Raw genomic sequence first — 24521 nt, 5'->3', positions numbered from 1 at the left:
GTACTACTCGTCTGGCTAAGCTTTTAGCTAAACATTTTGGAGTTTGGCCCAAGTTTGTCTGTATGGCGTCTGCTGGTCTTCAGGCTTGGGATGTCCCCAAGAAACGTAAGGATAAGGACTGCGATAGGCTTCAGAAGGTTAAGTCCTCTGATGATAAGATGGTAGTCAGTCATGTGGTAGCCAGTGAGGTGCCTTTGCAGCCCCTGTAGTCTGCGGATTTTCAACCACAGGCCTCTGTTGAGACCATTCAGAGTCCCCAGGCCTCCAACCTCCATTTTGCTTTCTGACCTTCTGCCTGTCACCTCTTCAGCTAGAGTCGGAGCTGCTAAGCTGACTCCGGTGTCAGAGGCTTCCGTTCTTTGTTCAGACAGCAAGCTCATACCGACTACCTCTACTGCAATTTCGGCAGTTGCCAGGCCTCCCGAGTCCTTCAGACTTGCAGGTAAATCTTCCATTCGTAAGCCTGTGAAAAAGCAGGCTTCAGTTTCTTCTTGTTCCCCTCAATCCCAAATGCTTAAAATGGCTAATGACCTTTTGACTCTTAAGGGTTCACAGTCTCCTCCTCCTAAAAGGAATAGGGATGTTTCTCCTGAGGCTTTGTCTTTTTCTGGTTCTGATTCTTCTAGCATTTCTGCTGATGAAGTTTCTCAGGCTTCCTCTTTTTGAGGATTCAGATGCAGAAGAGTCCATCCCTTCTGCTTCTCCCCCAGAGTATTTCTGTTTTGGTGATACTTTGAGCATTTTAAATGGCAAAGTCCAGGATTATCCCCAATCTAAAAAAAGGATTAGGGAGATGTTCATCGTGTTACCCTGCTGCAGTCATCACACTTGGGTTATCCTGTCATCAGGCGGTCCCGCAGTCGGCCGGATTTCCAAAGTCTTGGTCCGACGTCGGTTGCTGTCGCCTCATCCCTGACGTCAGTGCGCCAGGGGTACATATATTGCAACCGACGCCATTTTCTTCAGTCTGTCTTGCCGCGCGGTGCCCGAAGCACAAGCAGTTCGCAAGTGCCGGTCGGCCGACTCCTGAGATTTTCGAATTCGAATTTCAGACCAAAGTCTTCTATAAAGCTAAGTACCCCGTTGGGGAAACTTTTCTTGCCTCAGACTGATGTCAGAAAAAGTTAACAATTGTATTTCTTGTGGGAAGCAAATACCTCCTAAGGATTTTCATTCTTATTGCATACCTTGCCTAGACCCTGATCACAACGTCACTTCTTGTCGTTTTTTGCTAGATTTAATAAACGTACTATTAAAAGACTATTTGATTTCGCATGACACTTTTTTGGTAGAAAATTTAACTATAACATGCCGTTGGAGCTACCGACTACCGGCGTGCACAAAAAGCGCAGGGACAAGGACCGACAGCCCAGGCCTAAGCCCGATTCAGAGGCCTCTGTTGATCCGGTCTCCGGTTATCAGTGAGGCTCTGACGCAGCCTCTGACTACTGCAGTTCTGGAACCCGAGACCGCTACAGATATTTTGACGGAATGTACTAGGCCGATGTGGCCTTTTACTTCAGGCCCTTCCGATGATTTACCTACCAAGGACGTCGGTACTTCTGAAACGCCATCGGTTTCTGAAGGCGTTTTCAGACCGACGACTCTTACAGTCAAAATGTTTTCCAAGTCGAAGACTCATTCTAAATCGAAAAAGGCTTCACTTCAGTCTCCTGTTCAAGGCCCTATGCCTAAGAAACAGATGCTCAAAATGGCTGAAGATTTGATTTCTCTTAGGGGTTCACAGCCTCCTCCCGACAAAAGGCCTAGACAAGAGGAAGGTTCTGCTTCCTCTGAACAACTGTCTATTTCTTCGGATTCCTCTGAGGACCAAGACTATTCCTTCTCTCCTTATGAAGATTCTGATGCTGAGGACTTTATTCCCTCAGCTTCCCCTCCAGAAGATTACTCTTTTGGGGAAAATTTACACACTATGAGGGAACATTTTCACTGGGAAGGTCAGTATTACTCTGCTTCCAAGAAAAGGCTCAGAGAGTTTCTTTTACTCCCCCAACACAGACCTCTAGCCATCCCTCCTGTTTTGGACATTGTGGATGATGTCTACTTAGAATCCAGTTTCAACCCTGACTCTCTACCTCCTGCCCCAGCCAAGCCTGACAGATACTACAGAGTACCTGATTCCCACAAATTCCTTTACAAAAGCCCAGTAGCTGACCCAGAGACCATCTCCCAGGGTCCCAAGGGGGCTAAGGCTTCCATGGCTAAAAATCCAGTACCTTCTGAAAGGGATTCAAGAGCACTAGACAGATGGGGCAAAAAGGTTGACACCTCAGCCACTTCAGCTATGAGAGCACTAAACTGTCAATTTCATATGCTTAAGTATCAGCAATTTCTGATCTCTCAGTTAAAACAAAAGATAACCACCCTACCTCAACAATCTGAAATGAAAGAAGTACAGGATTTGTTGCACGCCACCGAGCAGGTGGGCAAACATACCTTACAATGTGGGTTTGATTCTTTAGAGGCCTCCTGCAGAGCAGCTGTCACTGGATCAGTTATACGTAGGCATGCCTGGTTAAAAGAACAAAGTCTGCCTGATCATGTTAAAGCAAAACTACTAGATGCTCCCTTACAGCAGGATGTTCTTTTTGGTGTTAAAGCAGAAGTAGTTTTAAAGAAAATGGAAGATAAGGCGAAATCAATGCAGACAGTCAAAGATTTCCTGCAAGTATAACCCCCTCGCTTCAGCAAAAACTGGCCAACAAAAAATTGGTCCTTTCCAGCCACTGACAGGCCTCAGAGGGGTAAATACAGGCGCCCAAGGGGCAGAGGACAACCACAAGCTCAGTATAAGCCTCGCCAGTGGGGCACTCCAACCCAGAAGGGAGGAGAAGACAGGTCTCAACCCACCAGAAGGCAAACTCAATGACTTGCACCTCAGCTGGCCAAACAAAGCTCTTTTGTCAGCCCCCTTGGGGGAAAACTAGCACTATTTGCAGACAACTGGCACATGGTCACAAAGGACAAATGGGTCCTAGATAATAATTTTACGAGGATACAGATTCCACTTTCACACCTTGCCAATAAAAAGAGGAATGCCAAACCTGCCACAAAATCAAAGGGCAGAGGCTCAAAAACAAATTACAGCTCTCATGGCCATGAGAGCCATTCAAAGGGTACCAACTCAAGAGCAAGGTCAAGGATTTTACTCAAGACTCTTCCTTGTACCCAGAAAAGAAAATGCTTGGAGACCAATTCTGGACCTTTCAATTCTAAACACAAGTCCCCGAATTCAAGATGCTAACACTACAGCAGCTACTTCCCATGTTGGGCAAGGAAGCATGGCTGGTAACATTGGACCTCAAGGAGGCATACCTGCATGTCCCTATCAGACAAAGTTGCAGAAGATACCTCTCTTTCATTGCAGGTTCAATCCATTATCAATTCTCTGCACTGCCCTTTGGCTTATCTACTGCACCCAGAGTATTCACTAAATGCCTGGCACCAGTAATTGCATACTGTAGACAAAGAGGAATTCAAATATATCCATATCTGGACGACTGCCTCATCCAAGCAGAAAGAAAAGACATTCTCTTCCAACATCTGGCTTTTGTGAAGCATCTACTAAATTGTCTGGGGTACACAGTAAACGAAAAGAAGTCAAAACTAGTACCCTCACAAAAAATGACATTCCTGGGTGCCAGCTTGGACACAACGGCCCACAAGGCTTATCTTACACCCGACAAGCAATTACAACTGACTCAATATTTCAAGACAATGGCAACAAAGACCCAATTAATTGCAAGAAAAATTCTGCAGGCTTTGGGCTTCATGGCATCTTGCATTCTGATAATACCATTTGCAAAACTGCATGAGAGGAAATTACAGTGGTACCTAAAAAGCGTATGGTCTCAACACAGCCACAGCTTGGACACAGTGATATCTCTCATTCCCTGCCTTCAACAGGATTTTCTATGGTGGGCACAGGCATGTCACCTCAACAAGGGTCAGCCTTTCACCTTGCCCCCACCCAGGCAAACTATCACAACAGATGCTTCAGACTATGCCTGGGGGGCACACATGGCAGGGCAATGCATTCAAGGCCTATGGACTGTAGAACAAAGAAAACTGCACATAAACCAAAAATAGATGCTAGCTGTACAGAAAGCTCAGACAGCCTTCAAGGATCTACTACAGCCAGGACAACTTGCAATAAAGACGGACAACACCACAGTAATGTGGTACATAAACAAGGGGGCACACATTCCTACCCTCTCTTCAGGCAAGCAATAATCTTATGGAACACAGCTCTGGCCTACCAAGTCATGTTACAAGCTCAATTCCTGCCAGGACAGAAAAACACATTGGCAGACGACCTAAGCAGAAACATCAAAGATCCCCACGAGTGGAAGCTAGACCCACAAATATTTACAATGATAACTCAAAGATGGGGTCTACCAAATATAGACCTGTTTGCCAGTCCTCAAAACTACCAGCTGACAAAATTTTGTACAAGGACATTCCACCATCAAGCTTGGAAAGTGGACGCTCTCTCCATTTGGAAAAACCTGACAGCATATGCCTTTCCTCCATTACCTCTTCTCAGGTTCTTTTGAAGGTCAAAAAGGAGAAACCTCGACTGATTCTCATAGCCCCAGACTGGCCCCGCCAGCACTGGGTACCCGCTATTGAAGAATATGGCTCACAGCCCACCATGGATATTGCCTCAAATACCTCATTTGCTCACGCAGCAAGACAAGCAGATTCTAAACAGCCAGATCAAAACCTTAAACCTGGCTGCATGGCAAATCAATTAAGCATCCCACCAGCCCCTCTTTCACAAACAGTACTGGATGTTGTTCTAGAGGCCAGGAGGCCAAGCACCAGGAAGGCTTACTCGGACAAATGGAAAAGGTTTTCTGCTTGGAACCAAGCTAAAGGCCAAGACACAACTCAGCCTCATATGCCTCACATTATGCAGTATTTAGCTGAGATGTTGCATAAAGGACTTTCCTTCTCCTCTATTAAAATCCATGCTTCAGCTATTTCAGTTCACTACGACACGAATCCACCTTTATTTTCAAATCCTCTTCTAAGATGGTTCCTCAGAGGGGCAAAAAGCATTAGACCACCTAGAAGAGCCCCTACACCAACATGGGACCTCAACTTAGTTCTGGAAAAACTAACGCTACCTCCCTTTGAACCAACTTTTTCTGCCGACCTTCAGTTCCTATCCTGGAAGACTGCCCTGCTCCTGGCAATCATTTCTGCTAGGAGAGTCTCAGAATTACAGGCACTTATGGCAGTGGAACCTTTCCTCATTTTCCATCAAGACAGAGTTTCTCTACAAACTAATCCTTCCTTCATGCCTAAGGTGGTTTCAAGTGTAGCTTTAAATCAAACCATCCACCTACCCACTTTCTTCCCCAATCCACAGAACAAAGGTGAGAGACTCCTGCATTCCTTGGACATTCACAGGCAGCTTCGTTACTACTTGGATAAAACTAAGGCTTTCAGAAAAACTGACCAGCTCTTTGTATCCTATGCTACAGCTTCTCAAGGGAGGGCCATATCCAAGCAAACCATTTCTAAATGGATAGGCTATTGCATACGGTTCTGTTATACCCATCATGGGAAACCAGTTCCCCCTACCATTAGATCCCACTCTACCAGGGCAACAGCTACCTCTACAGCCTTTCTCAGGGGGGTTCCTACCAAGGAAATTTTAGAAGCTGCAACTTGGAGTTCTGTACACACCTTCACCAAACACGATCACTTACCTCTTTATTCTAAGTCCAGGGCAGGCTTCGCCACTGCAGTTCTGCAGGGCCTCATTGCCTCCACTAACCCTCTATGATGCCTCCACCCTACCTTAGCTTTGGGACTCAACCCAAGTGTGATGACTGCAGCAGGGTAACACGATGAACATAGTACAGTTTTGTACCTACCATAAATGTAGATGTTCGAGTGTTCACCCTGCTGCAGTCCAGGTTACCCTCCCTCCAACCCCTCTGATCTACTGGCTAAATCTTTGCTATGCCTTTCTGATGTATTTGCTTATAGCTGAAGGGATTTTGTGTTTGTACAGTGTTCACACCTTTTGGTACTAATTTGGATCACCTTTTTGGGGGCACCTGACATCTGGGGCAAGAAAAACTGAAGAAAATGGCGTCTGTTGCAATATATGTACCCCTGGCGCACTGACGTCAGGGATGAGGTGACAGCAACCGACGTCGGACCAAGACTTTGGAAATCCGGCCGACTGCGGGACCGCCTGACGACAGGATAACCCAAGTGTGATGACTGCAGCAGGGTGAACACTCTAACATCTACATTTATGGTAGGTACAAAACTACTTTTTTGGATTTACCTCAGCATAAGCCTCTGGCTATTCCCCCAGTGTTGGAAGTGGTTGATGTTTTTCTGGAAAATTCCTGTACTCCAAATTCGGTTCCTCCTGCTCCCAAGGAACCGGACAGGTACTGTAGAGTCCCTGATTCTCATCTGTTTCTTTTCAGGAATCCGTTGGCTGATCCAGAGGTTATTTCTTAAGGCCACTGTTGCCAAAAATCCTGTTCCCTCTGACATGGAATCTAGGAAGCTAGATAGGTCTGGTAAAGTTTATACCTCTGCTACTCTTGCTATTAGATCTACTAATTGTCTTTTGCATATGCTGAAGTACCAGCAGCACACCTTGGAGGCTATTAAGTCTAGGATAGCAAGTGTGCCTCTGTTGGCAGAGTGTAAGGATATGCAGGATTTGCTGAATTCTGCCAGTCTTGTCAATAAGCATTATTTACATTGTGGTTTTCACATTCTAGAAGCCTCCTGCAGGGCTGCAGCTACTGGATCTGTTATCAGAAGGAACGCTTGGCTCAAAGCTAAGCTTTTAGATGTATCTTTGCATAAGGACAGTCTTCTTGAGCACTTCCTCTATTTTGCTGCCAAAAAGATGGAGGATTAGGCCAAGTCTATGCAAACTGTTAAGGATTTTCTGCAAGGTCAACCTCCTAGCTTTAGCAGGAAAAACCTTTCTAAGAGTTGGATGTTTCCTGATACCAACAGACAGAACCGTTTTAGGACTAGAGGTTACAAATCTTTTAGGGGGCAGGTGGCTACCCCTCAAAGGTCTAAGCGTTGGCAGGCTTCACTTCCAAGGCCAGAAGTTCTAAGCCTGCATCTCAGTCTAAACACACTCAATGACTTTATCCAACTTCTGCCTGTTCTTGCCTGCCTGGAGAGTCCTTTAGGGGGGAAGGTTGGCCCTTTTTGCAAACGTCTAGGCCACTATCACAGACGACAAATGGGTACTCAGAACTGTATCCCTAGGGCACACCTTTCCAGTTCCCAAAGGATTCCCGGATGCTTCTGCAAACCAAAGGGCAGAAGTAGAAAAACAATTTTTTGTCTGTTTCATGTGGGAGCAATAGAACCAGTTCCTGCTCAGCAGTTAGGCCAGGGTTTCTATTCCAGACTTTTCCTAGTTCCAAAAAAAAGGCACCTGGAGTCCTGTCCTAGATCTTTCCACACTGAACTCTCTTGGTAATTTCAAAGTGCGCACTCTGCATCAGTTGCTACCAGTGTTAGAAAAGGATTCCTGGCTGGTAACCTTGGATCTCAAGTTTATCTGCACATCCCTATTAGGGAAAGTTCCAGGCAATACCTTTGTTTCAGGGTGGGCAAGCAACATTCAGTTCTCTGCGCTGTCCTTTGGCTTATCTACTGCTCCCAGAGTTTTCACAAAGTGCCTGGCTCCAGTCATTGCTTTTTGCAGACAGAAGAAATTTCAGGTTTATCCATACTTGGACGACTGTCAAGCAAATTCTCAGGATCAGCTGTTAAAGGATCTAGAATTTGTAAAGACTCCTCTCTTCCCTGGGTTACACTCTCCATGAGGAAAAATAAAAAATGGTACCATCCAAAGAGATAACATTTCTGCGAGCGAGTCTAAACACAGCCGCCCAGATGATATCTCTCACCCAGGAGAAGCAGACAACTCTTTCAGTTTACTTCAAGGACTTGGCAAGCCTGTCCCAGCTCCCTGCAAGGAAATACTTGCAAGCTCTGGGATACATGGCCTCTTGCATTCTCCTGATTCCATATGCAAGACTGCATATGAGGAAATTGCAATGGTACCTCAAGAACATTTGGTGTCAACACACAGGACCTGGATATGTTCCATATGCAAGACTGCATATGAGGAAATTGCAATGGTACCTCAAGAACATTTGGTGTCAACACACAGGACCTGGATATGATGGCTCCTCTGCTTCCATCTCTGCAGACAGAGTTTCTATGGTGGGCAGCAGCCTGTCTACAAAACACGGTCATGCCTTTTCGCCCACCTCCTGCCACTCAAGTACTTACCATGGGCGCATCGGACTACACCTAGGGAGATCATCTAGGTGGCAGATGCATACAGGGACGTTGGAATGCCCTGCAAATGCACCTGCTCATAAATCTAAAGGAGTTGAAAGCAGTTCAGCAGGCCTTACTAGCTTTCAGGCATTTTCTTTCTCCAGGAACCCTGCTTGTCAGAACAGACGCCACAGTCATGTGGTACATCAACAAGCAGGGAGGGGCGCGTTCTTACCCCCTGTGCAGGCAGAGCATGAATCTCTGGTCCAAAGCAGCATCTCTGGGCCTGCATCTCCTAGCTCAATTTCTTCCAGAAAGGCTCAGTGTTTTGGCAGACCAGTTGAGCAGACAAACCCTGGAACCTCACGAGTGGCAACTGAACAGAGCAGTCTTTTTACAGCATCATTCAACGTTGGGACACACCTCAAGTGGATCTTTTCTCCTCCCCAGACAACCATCTTCTACATCTTTTGCACCAGACAGCTTCACAGCAGAGCCTCGGAAGGTGAAGTTCTGTCCTTCCCTTGGATGCTGCTGTCAGTTTATGCTTTCCCTCCTCTTCCTCTCCTTCCCAGAGTATTATTGAAGATCAGGGACGAACGACCAAGGACTATTCTCATAGCTCCGGACTGGCCCAGATAGCATTGGTATCCACTGCTTCGCAGTCTCTCCCAAATTCCTCCTTGGCATCTTCCTCTGAAGCCAAATCTTTTGGTTCAGGAAGGGGGAAACATTCTACATCCTCATCTTCAGTCTCCATTTGGCAGCATGGCTCATTGTATGACTCCTTCCTTTTCTTCCCTTTCCTAGCAGGTGGTTGACGTGCTGAGGCGGGCCAGGAGGCCTAGCACTAGGGAGTCCTACGCTGGCAAATGGGAAAGATTCTCTCATTGGATGCACATTAGAGGAGAATCTTCTTCTCAGCCTTACCCTTCCTTTGATCCTGAAATACCTGGCTGATTTGCTTCAGGATGGTCTTTCCTTTTCCTCTATCAAGATCCATGCTTTAGCCATTTCTGCTCATTGTTCTTTTGAACAACCCATTTTTTCTCATCCCCTGATGAAAATGTTTCTCAGAGGTGCTTGCAACTTAAAACTTCCCAAAGGGGCACCTACTGGAGCCTTGGATCTTAATTTTGTTCTGGAGAAACTCGCACTTCCTCCTTTTGAGCCAGCTGCCACTGCGGATTTTAAGTTTCTGTCTTGGAAGACTGCCTTCCTCTTGGCTATAACTTCAGCAAGGAGGGTTTCGGAGCTGCAGGCTTTGATGGCTGTGGAGCCCTTTCTTTTCCATGCAGATAGGGTTACTCTGAGAACCCAACCCCTCCTTTATGCCTAAGGTGACTTCTAGCCTGACTGTTAATCAGTCCATACACCTTCCTACCTTCTTTCTCTAATCCTCGAAATAGAGATGAAAGGGATCCTACATTCTCTTGATGTGCACAGACAGCTCAGGTTTTTACCTGAACAGGACTAAAGACCTTCGGAAATCAGCACAGTTGTTGGTCAATTTTGCCCCTGGAGCCCAGGGAAAGGCTTATTTCTAAGCAAACCATTTCTAAATGGATTGCACATTGCATTACTTTATTCTTTCATGGCAAGGTTTCTCCTCAAGGGGTTAGGACCCAGTCAACTAGAGCAGCTTCCACTTCTGCAGCCTTTTTAAGGGGTGTTCCTGCTAAAGACATTTTGGAGGCTGCCACATGGTCTTCTGTTCACACATTCACAAAGCATTATAATTTGCTTTTGTTTTCCAGAGCCAGGGCAAGGTTTGTTACTGTTCTACAGGGCATTATCTCCAACTCTTGATTCTGTTGGTTCCTCCTCCCTTTTCTCTGGGCTTTGGTAATCAACCCATTAGTTAGGACTGCAACAGTGAAATACAATAAACATAGTACAGTTGTGTACACTTAACATAAATGTAGATGTTAGAGTGTATTCACTGTTGCAGTCCTGGTTTCTCTCCTTCACCCTTTTTGGTCCTCTCCTATTCTCTTTTCCTAAGATACAGGCTAAATTTAATATTTGCCAAAATAGCTTTTGGTTTAAGCCTCATTTTCTGGGGGCTTCTGACTGTTATGGCAAGAAAGACTGAGGAAGTGACGTTGGCTGCCTCCTTTTTATCGGACGACCTGACGTCCTTTACAACCGATGACAGCCAATGTCATATTTACTTACCTTTGGTATTCTGGCCACTCTTGGGCTACCAGGAGCCGGGTAACCCATTAGTTAGGACTGCAACAGTGAATACTCCAACATCTACATTTATGGTAAGTGTACACAGCTGTACTTTAATTATTCCCCTATTTAAATAGTAGGTGGAGTTGGGCAGGGTTAAGGCAAATAGGTTATATATTTATGTTAACGAGATTTAAATTACTGTAAATGCTAGAAAATTGTTAAAATGGATGTTATATCAAGCATTAATGTCAAACTTTAATAAGTTCAACATTTTTCCTATTATGCCATGTGATCTTAGACATTGATGTATTTTATCAATTTATTTAAAGACCAACATTTTCTTACAGTAGAGACAATTCTGTGTGATTTTAGTTTTACAGGTGCAAGTCTTTGTGGTTAAGCTTTTGGAGAAATATTTAGGAGGGCACAATTTTTTCTAACTGTCGTATTTAACCAACTCAATGAGCCTCTTCAGTGAGAGTAATAAATGTGCTTGGCTGATTGTTGCTATAGAGAATATGAATCAGGTCTGCATTGTCAGCACCACGTGACCGTCATGTTGGAGTATTTGGGGAAGATAGCTCATTTAGATGGTGACTAGTAAGCGTTTTAAGAACAGGAAATGGATATACATTTTTTAGAAGAATGTGTTTACTTTGTTTTAATTTCATATCTGATGTAAGTTTTTTTTATAGGAGATTGATATAGGTATATTTATAGACATGACCAAATTCCTGTAAATGTGTTATACCCAACAGAGTCTAGACTTAGAGCAGGAAATTCATTGTGAAATTAGATGCCTTGATTTAAGACTGGCAACTTTTTGGTAGGAGCATCTTTAGTCTTAAATATAGGTGAGAGAGGTAGATTATCTTGACTTTAATGGAAAATTAGACAGTCCAATATTTAGTTATTTAATTTAATAGTAGGATTCATGTTTTTTGGTTGTGCTCGAAGAGGGTATTCAGTTTTCGAATGTTAATTTTTTTCAAAAGGCTCAAGTTCTTAGCTGTGAAAGCATGTTTCATAGGTGTTTGGATTCTTTCGATCAAGAAATGGGGAGAGCCAAAGGATTTCAGCTATAGGATAGGATTGATCTGTGCTATAGTTTAACCTTTATTGGGCACTGTACATTACAGCTAGGTGCATAGCTTATTTTCAGTATTTTGCTGGCACTTGTAATTAATACAGAGAAATCAGGTAATGATAGGCTATTCTTTTTGATTCCAAATAAGTTTGGAAATTTCCAAGTTGATTTTCTTAAGTATATTGGGTGTAGAACTAAAAGACATGAGATGGAAAAAAATTCTGGGCACAGCATTCATTATTATTGCTACTCTAGAAAGCAAGGAGAATTTTAGTTTGACCCTTCTTGCAAAGTCATTTTTAACATTTGTTCAGATTTTTCAAACATTGAGGTGAATTGTTTTACCGGCTTAAGTTTATTCCTAAATATTTCATGTGGGAGCTAATTTTGATGTCTTTATAGTAAGGGCCATCAAAGGGTGTATGGCAAGAATTCAGAGGCAGTATTGTAGATTTGTTGGTTTTCAATTATAGTTGGAGAAATGAGAGTATTCAGTAATCTAAGTTTGAGGTCTGTTATTAAAGAAGTAAAATGTTTGTCATTAGCAAAAGCTGTTGAGATAGATGCCTTACTGCGTTTAGGAATTTGGTATGATTACTGGTTTATTGTCCTGAATAGAGGTTGAAAAGGTCAGGGTGAAGAGGACAACACTGCTTGGCACCATTCAGAATACATATCTGTATAGGATTTGGGTTCGATTTATTGACATCTGGGAGGATGCCTGGCCTTGGAGGTGGAAAATTCGCTAGTGTTTGGGCCCACCAAGGGCTTCAGAGCAAGAAACCCCAAATGTTAGTGCAACAGTGAAGAAACACTACCATGTACATTTACGGTTAGTGCACACAATTGTACTTTTACACCTTCTCAAAGTACTTGGGTGGGGTCCATTTAGTGTATGCAGAGACTTTGTTTTCATTGCATTAATTAGAATATATTTATTTTACTTGCACTCAAGTTAGCCATTCATAAAGCAAATTAAGAGCCTAAAGTCAGTCCTTGACAGTATGTTGCATAATCTAGCAGTGGCTGTCCCGAGTTATTAATTTCCAGTGTAGTGTAGTAGAAAGGAGCATATTGATGCAATTATGTCAGTTTCATGTGCCCAGTCTGAGTCCCAAAATTGCAACAACCCATCTGTTTTTAAACTTGGCTCTCATTGCATTTATTATGCTGTAAGTTACTGACCTCCCTTCAGACTCCCATTTTAAACTTTTTTTTTCCCCCTCTTCTAGGCTGTGTGGGCTTTAGGAAATATCGCAGGTGACAGTGCTGTGTGTAGAGACTATGTACTAAATTGTAACATTCTTCCTCCATTGCTACAGTAAGTATTATTTTCAAAGTGTTGTACCTTTATTTCTGTTTAAAATATTGACACTATCCAACACCTTGTGTGGTTTTGTTTGAGAGATTTGCAGATGTTTGTGTTTCATTGTTGCAGTCATCACATTTGGGTTACCTTAGCCAGGTTAGCCCTCAGCTGTCCCTGAATACAAGAGACTTAGTATTTCTGCGTCTGTTGCTGTTGCTTGAGGATAGATGTCAGGTCGTCCATAGTATAAAGTAAGGCAGCCGACACCATTTTATCAGTCATTCTTGCAGTGGAGCCCGAAGCAGCAGTTCGCACTAGTGCCGGTTGGCCACTACCTGAGTTTTCGTCTACCGAATTGAAGTTGAAGTCTTCTAAAGCTAAATACCCTAATGGGGATCCTTTTTTCTTGCACTAACCAGTGTCAGAAAAAGTTAATTGTCTCGCCTGTGGAAAGCAAATACCACACCGAGACTTCCACTCTTACTGCGTCACTTGTTTAGGCCCAGACCATGACATCCCTCGTTGTCGCTTCTGTGGTTTGTTCAACACCAGAACAGTCTGTCGTCAGGCTCTTATTGTAGCCGGATATTTTTGCTTACAGTCCTCCAATTCCAATATGGCTTTGGTAAGCTATCCGAAGGCAGATGATCTGAAAAAAACAAAGATAAAGACAGACGGACTGCACAGGTCCTAACATACCAACGACGCTTCTGTTAAGCTAGTCGTCAGTTCTCAGGTACTCTGGCACTTTCACAGCCCCTGATGCCCGCTTCTGTTGATTAGCAGGCTGCTACAGAGAACCTTTCACAGTCCAGTATGCCGCAGAACTCTTCTTCGACTAAGGATCCTGCGGTCGTCTCTACCTTGGATGGGTCTAGAGCCGCTGAGCAGGCACTGGCTTCCGAGGAAGTCCTTCACACTACTGAATCTCTACACAAACCAATGTCTTCTTTCGCGACTACCATTCTTTATAAAATTAGAGTTTCTTATGCCCAGGGTACGAACCACACCCAATTAACCGACAGCCCACACTCCGGCGCCTGCTACCTTGCCTCAGTCTCAAATGCTCAAAATGGCAGAAGACCTTATGATGATCAGGGGAAGCCAAGCTTACCCACTCCAAAAGGAAGAGGTCTGTCCCCTATAGTTTTGTCTGAACAAGAGTCAGATGAATCTGATGCATCTGAATATGAAAATATGCAACCCCTCTCCACTTATGAGGATTCTGATGCAGAGTATTCCATTCCTTCAGCCTCTCCCCCAAAGGATTTTTCCTTTGGGGAAACCCTGCATATTTTAAGGGAGCATTTCCATTGGGAGAGTAAGGACTACCCTCAGTCTAAAAACAGTCAGGGGAATTCCTAGATCTTTCACAACACAGACCCTTGGCCATCCCCCCAGTCCTGGATGTTGTGGAGGATGTTTTCCTGTAATCCAGATAGAGTCCTGACGCCCTTCCTCCTGCTTCCAGAAAACCAGACTGGTATTCTAGATCCCCTAACTCACACAAATATCTTTTTAAAAATCCTACAGCTGACCCATTTCTCAAGGGCCAAAAGGAATTGAAGCAACCTTTGCTAAGAGTCCCACCCCTTCAGACAGAGATTCACGAGCACTGGACAGATGGGGTAAAAAAGTATACACCTCAGCTACTCTTGCTATCAGGGCACTAAATTGTCAGTTCCATATGCTGAAATTTCAGCAACATACTGTGGAACTCTTAAAAAAATGTCTTCCTTTCCTGCTTGAGCAGAATGTAAAAATTTACAAGAGTTGATGCATTTTGCAAGTGAAGTAACTAAACATACCTTGCACTGTGGTTTTGACACCCTAGAAGCTTTTTGCAGGGCAGCAGTCACTGGGTCTGTAATTAGAAGGCATGCATGGCTCAAGGAACAGCCCCTGCCAGACCAAGTCAAATCTAAATTGTTGGATGCCCCCTTGCACAAAGATAACTTATTTGGCACTAAGGCAGAAGTCTTAAAGATGGAAGAAAAAGCAAAATCTATGCAAACAGTTGATTTCTTGCAGGTCCAGCCACCTAGGTTCAGCAGGCATTGTCGCTGCCAGTAAAGCGGCCCAGCCTAGGCCCTGTGGAAGCAGAACCCCCCCCCCCTCCGACAGCAGCCCCAGGGAATGCAGAGATCTAAGCAGTGGACTACCTCCACTTCAAAACCAGGGAGTTCTAAGTCCCACCCCCTTATGGTAAGAACTCATAATGACTCACATCCTCCACCCCCTCCCTCTGCCCACCGTCACTTACCCCTAGGAGGAAAACTCTCCTTTCACTCAAGCACATGGGGTCACCATTACCAAGGACCACTGGGTTCTGAACATTGCATCCCAGGGATGCAAATTTTCCTTCCACACCCTTCCAACTCCAAAAGGGTTCTCAGATTTATTACCAAATCAGTGGGCAGTGGCTCAAAAGCAAATCCTTTCCCTGCTCTTTGAGGCCAGTAGATCATGTTCCTGCAGAACAGAAAGGCCAAGGTTTCTACTCCAGACTTTTTCTGGTGCCCAGAAAAGAGGGCACCTGGCGTTCCATCCTCTATCTTTCCATTCTAAACACCTTCCTAGTGGTCCAAAAATTCAGAATGCTTAACCTCCAACAGCTGCTACCCATGCTCTCCAAGGACGCTTAGCTAGCCACCCTAGAACTAAAAGAGGCCTACCTCCACACATTCCTATCAGGGAATCATGCAGGAAATATCTCCGCTTCAGGGCAGGATCTCAACACTTTTAGTTCTCTGCGCTTTCCTTTGGCTTATCTACTGCTCCCAGAGTTTTCACAAAATGTCTGGCTCTGGCCATTGCCTTTTGCAGACAAAGAAATATTCAGATTTACCCTTACCTAGATGACTCCTTTATTCAGGCAGACAGCCAGGAAAAGCTGCTCAAGCACCTGGCCTTTGTAAAGACCCTACTAACCTCCCTAGGGTACACGATCAACTAAAAGAAATCCAAACGGGTTCCCACCCAAAGGATAATCTTCCTGGGAGCAAGGCTGGACAACAGCATCCCAGATGGCATACCTTACTCCAGGGAAACAAATTTTCCTGACAGCCTACTTCTCTCAACTAGCCACCACGCCCTAGCTATCTGCAAGGAAGATCCTGCAAGCTCTGGAGTTAATGTTATCTTGCATACTACTCATTCCATATGCCAGATTGCATATAAGGAAACTTCAGTGGTACCCAAAGAGCCTTTGGTGCCAACACTGTAAGACCTTGGAGACTCTTATACCTATAATTCCTTGCCTCAGAAAAGATATTCTTTGGTGGGCAACAGCATGCTACCACAACAAGGGAATGTCTTTCTCCCCACCCAGTCTCCACCCAGATCCTCACCACAGACGCATCAGACTACGCTTTGGGTGCACAACTGGCCGGCAGGTGCATACAGGACCAATGGAGCCCACAGCAAATCCGTCTGCACATCACTGAAAAAGAGATGATGGCTGTGCAGCATGTCTTGATAGCGTTCAGGCCCCTTCTCTCTCCAGGGGCTCTCCTGATCAAAACAGACAACACTGTGAATGTGGTACATCAACAAGCAGGGAGAGACTCACTCCTACCCTCTATGCAGGCTGGCCATGACCCTTTGCCACACAGCCTCTGCCATGCAACTACACCTGTTAGCACAATTCCTACCAGGATCTCTCAACTCTGGCAGACCAATTAAGCAGAAATCTTCTGGAACCACGAGTGGCAACTTAACAGAAGTAGCTTCACCCTAATAATGCAGAAGTGAGGAACCCTGGAGGTCGACCTCTTTGCCTCCAACACCAACCATCAGCTTAGCAAATTCTGCACCAGGGAGCTTCACTGCATGGCTTGGAAAGTGAATGCCCTGTTGCTTCCCCGTGGAACAATCTGTCTGTTTATGCATTTCCTCCCTTACCTCTCATACCCAGGGTACAGCTCAAAATAAGGGAGGAAAAAACCAAGGAACATTTTTATACCTCCAGACTGGCCCCGGTAGCACTGGTACCACTTGTTGCGCAGCCTGTCCCTGCTACCTCCATGGCATCTTCCTCAGATCCCAAACCTCCTGACCCAGAGGGAAGGGGAATTCATGCATCCCCAATTTGCAGGCACTGTTTGGCAGCTTGGCTTATTCCCTAACCCTGCATCTATCTGCTAACCTCAGTAAACCGGCTGCAGATGTTATCATTGAGGCCAGACGTCCTAGCACCATAAAGTCTTATGCTGATAAATGGAGAAGGTTCTGCACCTGGTCCAGGCTAAGGGAGCCAATACGGCACAGCCCTCCCTCCCTCTCATCCTGGATTACTTAGCTGACCTACTACACAATGGCCTCTTTCTTTTCTATAAAAATTCATGCCTCTATTTTTGCTAATTTTCCCACTGAGCAGCCCCTTTTCTCACACCCTTTGATCAAACAGTTCTTAAGAGGGGCTACAACTTGAGGCCACCCAGAAGGGCACCAACACCAGCTTGGGACCTTAACTTTGTATTGGAAAAGCTAGCCTTTCCCCCTTTCGAACCAGCTACTTCTGCAGAGCTAAAATTTCTCTCCTGGAAGACAGCATTCCTTCTGGCCATCACTTCAGCCAGAAGAGTCTCTGAGCTGCAAGCACTCATGGCTGTGGAACCCTTTATCATATTCCATGCAGACAGGGTATCCCTCAGAAGTAACCCATCCTTAATGCCCAAGGTGGTGTCCAGTGTGGCTCTCAACCAATTCATTAATTTGCCCACCTTTTTTTCTCCTAATTCCCAGAACAAGGGTGAAAGGATTCTTTACTCTCTAGATGTACACAGCTCAGATTCTATCTAGACAGGACTAAATCCTTCAGAAAGTCTGATCAATTGCTGGTAGCTTTGGTACAGGAGCAGAAGGCAAAGCCATCTCCAAACAATTTCCAAATGGCTAGCACGCGGCATCCATTTCTGTTACAAACAGCATGGAAAGCCTCCCCCCAAGGAGGAGCAGCCTCAATCTCTGCAGCTTTCCTCAGGGGAGTCCCCACCAGGGACATCCTGGAGGCTGCCACCTAGACATCTGTTTACACTTCTTTACTAAGCATTCTCACCTGCCTCTCTTCTCCAAATCCAGGGCAGGGTTTTCCTCTGCAGTCTTGCAGGGCATCCTAGCCAATTCCTAGCTTCCTTGACTGCCTCCACCCTTTTCCTCAGCTTTGGGAATCAACCCAAATGTGACGACTGCAACAGTGAAACACGAAGACCATAGTACAGTTGTGTACACTTACCATAAATGTAGATGTTCGAGTGTATTCACGGTTGCAGTCCTGGATGTCCTTCAAGGATGCATCTGCAGTCTTCACAAATGGGTTGTCCTGTCGTCGGGCAGCCCTTCGTTCGGCTGGATTCCAAAGTCTGGGTCTGGCTTCGGCTGATGTCGCACTTCACCCGACATCATTGCGGCAGTTCTTCGGGTATAAAGGCATCAGCCGACGCCATTTTCCTCAGTCTTTCTTGCCGCATGGCGCCCGAAGCAGAAGCTGTTCGCAAGTGCCGGTCGGTCAGATCCAGAGATTACTACTACCGAATATTACTTCGAAGACTTCTAAAAAGCTAAGTACCCCGTTGGGGACTCTTTTTCTTGCCTCAGCCGATGTCAGAGAAAGTGAATAACTGTTTATCTTGTGGGAAACAAATACCTCAAAGATTTCCACTCCTATTGCATACATTGTTTAGGCCCAGACCACGACGTAGCAGCTTGTCTAGCCTGTGCTTCTTTTAACCGACGGACGCTTAGACGTCGGAGTTTGCTGAACAGATTTTCGGCTCGATTTTGCATATATTATGCCGTCGGATCCTCTGACTCATAAAGTACCAAAAGCGAAAGAAAGGACCGACACTTGCGGTCCGCGGTTTCGGCGAAACGCTGTTAAGCAAACCACGAGTGTCTCGGTTTCGGCGAAACCGAGCAAGCGGTTCTTTCTTCAGCGAAATCATGCCTTCTACCGAGGCCTCTTCTAACCTGGTAGAAACGGCTTCTGAAATCCAACCTTCTGTTGCGGTTTCACAGGATTTATCAGATACCATTCCCCTGGATATTTCTACCCCTGCGTGGAGCTGCTAGGCCTCCTGCAGCAATGTCTATTAAGGCCTTTGCCAGGGCTAAAGCAGCCAAAGCATCAAAAACGGTGCCTGCCAAGCCCCCCCCCCTCTCTCAGGCCCAGCACCAGCTCCCATATGCTTACTTTGGCTGAGGATCTCATCTCTTTAATTCGTGGAGCCCAGCCTCATCCAGACAGGGCCTCTCTCCCTCCTCCAGAAAAAAGGCCTAGAGCAGAGCCCCCTGAGCCAGTATCCACAGATGATTCCTCTGATGACTCAGAACATACAGACCCTCCTGAGGCTGCTTATTCTCCTTACGAAGACTCTGATGCTGAGAAGTCCATCCCTTCAGCCTCTCCTCCTGAGGAATTTTCCTTTGGAGAAACCTTGCATGCTATGAGGGAACAATTTCAGTGGCAGGGCCAAGATTTCTCAGACTCCAGAAAAAGGCTTAGGACCTTTCTACATTTGCCACAGCATAGGCCTTTAGCTATACCTCCAGTACTTTCTGTTGTTGATGATGCATTTAATGATGCTTGCACTGCTCCTGATTCATTACCTCCGGCTCCTGCTAAGCCCGATAGGTTCTACAGGGTCCCGGACACTCATCACCATTTATATAAGGCTCCTTTTGCAGATCCAGAGACTATCTCCCAGGGTCCTAAAGCCGTAGCAGCTACTTCCACTAAAACCCCTCCCTCTGAAAGGGAATCCAGGTCCTTAGAGATGGGGTAAAAGTTTACACCTCTGCTACTTTGTCAGCTAGAGCTTTGAACTGCCAATTTCATATGATTCAATACCAAGAGTTTATGCTTGACCAGTTGACTAAAAAGCTGTCCTCTGAAGAATCTTTAGATAAGAAATGTATTCAAGAAATGGTACATAACATACAGCAGGTTAGTAACCATTCTTTAAAATGTGGCTATGATGCACTGGAGGCTTCCTTTAGATCAGCCATGACTGGCACAGTTATCAGGAGGCATGCATGGCTGAAAGAACAGGCATTCCCAAGACCATGTCAAATCAAAGCTTTTGGATGCACCTATGGACAAGGTCAGTTTATTTGGTTCTCCTGCGCAACAGGTACTAAAAAAGATGGAAGAGAAAGCAAAATCTGTACAAACAGTGAAAGATTTCTTACAAGTTCAACCTCCAGGGTTTAGCAGGAACTGGCCCTCCAAGAATTGGTTCTTTCCAGACTCCTCTAGGGCACAAAGAGGCAGGAATAGGCGCTCGAGAGGCAGAAACCAAACCAGGGGTGCCTACAGGGAACGCCAGTGGCAAGGTAACAACCAGCGAGGCACGGATGTAACCACCACCACTACAACAACTCATTCACAGTGACTTGGCGGTGGCACCGCCTACCAGGGAACAACTAGAAGCACCCTTAGGCGGAAAGCTAACCTTATTTTCAAAGAACTGGCATTGCATCACAAGAGAAAAATGGATTTTGCAAACTATAGACCAAGGTTACAGGTTCCATTTTCATACTCTACCAAGCAGAAGAGGAATGCCAAACCTGCCACCTACTCAAAGGACAGAAGCTCTAAAGCAAGTATCTCAATTACTAAGAATGAGAGCTGTGGAAAAGGTACCACCTTTGGAGCAAGGAAAGGGATTTTACTCCAGACTCTTCCTGGTACCAAGAAAAGAAAACAAATGGAGGCCTATTCTAGACCTGTCCGCTTTAAACACATTCCTCATTGTTCCAAAATTCAAAATGCTGACCCTACAGCAGCTTCTTCCCATGCTGGGCAAGGAGTCTTGGCTGGTAACTCTAGATCTCAAGGAGGCATACCTGCACGTCCCCATAAGACCAATTTGCAGAAGATACCTCAGATTTCTTGCAGGATCAGAGCATTATCAATTCTCAGCATTGCCCTTTGGCTTATCTACTGCCCAGAGTGTTCACGAAATGCCTGGCATCAGTAATCGCTCATTGCAGACTTCAGGGGATTCAAATCTATCCCTACCTGGACGACTGCCTGATACAAGCGGACAACAAAATAAAACTAACAGAAGACCTACAAAGAGTCATTTACCTGCTGCAAGCCCTGGGATATACAGTCAATATAAAAGTCAAGGCTGATTCCATCCCAAAGAATAACCTTTCTGGGTGCAGAACTGGACACATCAAATCAAATGCATCCCTAACTGCAGAAAAGAAAGAGCAGCTTCCTCTCTACTTCTTGGCATTAACAAAGCAGAACCATCTAACTGCAAGAAAAGTGCTGCAAGCTCTAGGCTTCATGGCATCCTGCATAATACTGGTCCCTCATGCCAGGCTGCATATGAGAAAGCTACAATGGTACCTAAAGAATTTGTGGTCTCAACACAAGCACAGCCTAGAAACCAAAATTCCAATGATTCCCTGCCTGAAGAAAGAGTTCCTGTGGTGGGCTCAGGCCTGCCAATCAAACTCAGGATTGCCCTTCTGCAAAAGCCAACCAAAACAAACCATCACGACAGATGCCTCAGACCTCGGTTGGGGGGCACACATGCTGGACAGGTGCATTCAAGGCCTATGGACTCAAGACCAGCTGCACCTGCACATAAATCTAAAGGAAATGATGGCAGTAAAATTGGCAATCCAGGCCTTCAAACCTTTTCTCCAAGAAGGTCAGCTGATAAGGACAGACAACACCACAGTTATGTGGTACATCAACAAACAGGGAGGCACACCCTCATATCCTCTATGCCGGCTGGCACTGGACCTATGGGATGTGGCTCTGGGCTACAACATTCAGTTACAAGCAATTTATGTACCAGGGAAGGAAAACATTCTAGCAGACATATTAAGCAGAACTACCACAGATGCCCACGAATGGATGCTGCATCCGGACATCTTCAAAGCCATCACAAGAGAATGGGGATTACCACAAATAGACTTGTTTGCATCCCCACTCAATCACCAGCTAAAGAAATTCTGCACAAGGACGTACCACCCACTTGCTTGGAAGGTGGACTCCCTATCTTTCAGTTGGAAAAACCTGATAGCATACGCATTCCCACCACTTCCTTTGGTGCACAAGGTGCTTTTTTGAAGATCAAAGAGGAACATCCGAGGATCATTCTGATAGCTCCAGACTGGCCAAGACAACATTGGTATCCATTGCTGAGGAGCATGTCCCGGGAACAAATATGGACACTGCCCCTGATCCCATTACTGTTAACACAGAACAACTTCAACATCCTGCATCCAAACCTGAAAACTCTGCAGCTAACTGCCTGGAACATTACATGACAACAATTGACCCAAATTTATCCCAAAGGGTTAAGGACATAATCCTGGAGGCTCGAAGACCTTCAACAAGAAAGAATTATGCAGCAAAATGGAAAAGATATCTCACTTGGAGTACTGCAAAGGGCAAGAAGTGACACTGGTGAACATAGCCAACATCCTGGAGTACTTGGCAGAGCTCTTCCATACAGGCCTGTCCTACTCTTCCATCAAGATACATGCCTCAGCTATTTCAGCAGAATACAGCTTGGATCCTCCTGTCTTCTCGCATCCTCTGCTCAGACAGTTTCTGAGAGGAATTAAAAATGTGAAACCTCCCCGGAAACCTCCATTACCAGCATGGGACTTGAACTTTGTACTAGAAAAATTGACACTTCCCCCTTTCAAACCAGCAGCAACAGCAGAATTACAAAACTTATCCTGGAAGACTGCATTCCTGCTGGCAATAACTTCGGCAAGAAGGGTCTCTGAACTACAGGCATTAATGGCAGTGCAACCCTTCCTGATCTTCAATCAAGATAGTGTCCATGAGAACAAATCCTACATTTATGCCTAAGGTGGTATCCAGAGTCTCTTTAAATCAGGCTATCCACCTTCCTACATTCTTCCCCAACCCACAGAACAGGGGAGAAAGGCTACTACATACCTTGGATGTGCATAGACAATTACGCTACTACCTGGACAGGACAAAAACCAATAGAAAAACTGGCCAGCTTCCGGTAGCATATGCAAAAGGGAAGGAAGGAAAACCAATTTCAAAACAGACAATCTCCAAATGGATAGGAAATTGCATTAGATTTTGTTACTCCTATCATGGAAAGAAAACTCCAGAGAACATCAGGCCTCACTCCACAAGGGCTACAGCCACTACCACAGCTTTCTTCGGTGGCTACCCAAGGACATTATAGAGGCTGCTACTTGGACCTCCGTGCATACATTTGCCAAGCATTATAATTTACCTTTATACTCTAGACCCCGAGCTGGCTTTGCCACTGCTGTTTTGCAAGGGATCCTAACTACACCATAATCTCTACTCATTCCTCCTCCCCTAGTTTAGCTATGGTATTCTACCCATTTGTGAAGACTGCAGATGTATCCTTGAAGGACATAGTACAGTTTTGTACCTACCATAAATGTAGATGTCCGATAGGAATGCATCTGCAGTCAGATCCCCCTCCTTCCCCTCTGAGGTACTCCTAGGGTATTTGCCAACCTTCAGCTAGCTTGGGGGGGATCTATTATGGTGTATTTGTTTGTATATATGTACATACATGCTTATTTTGTGTGTTTGCTCTCTACTATTTGGAAACTTTGGCATTTATCCAAATTTAGCCATCCAAGAGGGCACCTGGCATCTGGGGCAAGAAACACTGAGGAAAATAGCGTCGGCTGATGCCTTTATACCCGAAGAACTGCCGCAATGACGTCGGGTGAAGTGCGACACCAGCCGAAGCCAGACCCAGACTTTGGAATCCGGCCGACCGAAGGGCTGCCTGACGACAGGACAACCCATTTGTGAAGACTGCAGATGCATTCCTATCGGACATCTACATTTATGGTAGGTACAAAACTGTACTTTTCCCTCCCTCCATCCCCTTTCTTCTGTTTCTCCTTTTATTACCATTCTAACTTGTTCTCCTTTCCTTACAAGGGATGTGTTGGTATTTATTTTGCACTGGTGAGGTTCTTCCACCATAACCTGGGCTCCTGACAGGGTTATGGCAAGAAAAACTGATGTAATGGCATTGGCTGCCTTACTTTATACTACTGACGACCTGAAGAAACTCCTCAAGCGACAGTAACCGATGCAGAAATACTAAGTCTCTGGTATTCGAGCGAGCCGAGGGCTACCCTGATGGGGATAACCCAAATGTGATGACAGCAACAGTGAATGCACTCTAACATCTGCATTTATGGTAAGTGTACACAACTGTAGTTTTTATACCTTTAGATCTCTTGTATGGGCGATTTCCATCTGTCATAAAGAAGTTGAAATCCATTTTGAGAACAACTTTGATAACCAAAAGAATGTTTTCTGTATAAAATGACTGTTGAAATAGTCCTTGGTGGTCGGGCTTCTGCTGCTGACCTAATGTTTAGCCTGATTCCAGAGCTCATTATCCTTCTCCCTTCAGACTGCCTGGGTTTCTGCTACTTGGGGATGTTGATGCTTGTATCCACTTATGTCATTTTAGTTTATTACCATGGCTTTCAGCATATGCAGTCCAGCCTGCGTTTGCTTGCTCCATCAGACTAGTACCTCTTATTATTTTAAAAGGAAGGATTTTTCTTAATTTTTTTAAACTTTTTTTTCTTTAGTTTTTTTTAATAACC

The 24521-nt window shown here is 45.1% G+C and overlaps 1 protein-coding gene across 1 annotated transcript in view; it reads left to right on the top strand.

Annotated features, from left to right (window-relative positions):
* KPNA6 (karyopherin subunit alpha 6) overlaps nt 1-24521 on the top strand; it is a 1524259-nt gene that overhangs the window by 679818 nt on the left and 819920 nt on the right. The window contains exon 7 of the mRNA XM_044082620.1: nt 12820-12908. Within this exon, the coding sequence (XP_043938555.1) occupies nt 12820-12908 (89 nt within the window). The remainder of the gene's footprint in view (nt 1-12819; nt 12909-24521) is intronic.

The sequence above is a fragment of the Protopterus annectens genome, chromosome 1.part1, assembly GCF_019279795.1.
Source record: "Protopterus annectens isolate FY-2018-M chromosome 1.part1, PAN1.0, whole genome shotgun sequence".
Classification (NCBI taxonomy): domain Eukaryota; kingdom Metazoa; phylum Chordata; order Ceratodontiformes; family Protopteridae; genus Protopterus; species Protopterus annectens.
This window is presented reverse-complemented; position numbering and strand designations above follow the sequence as displayed.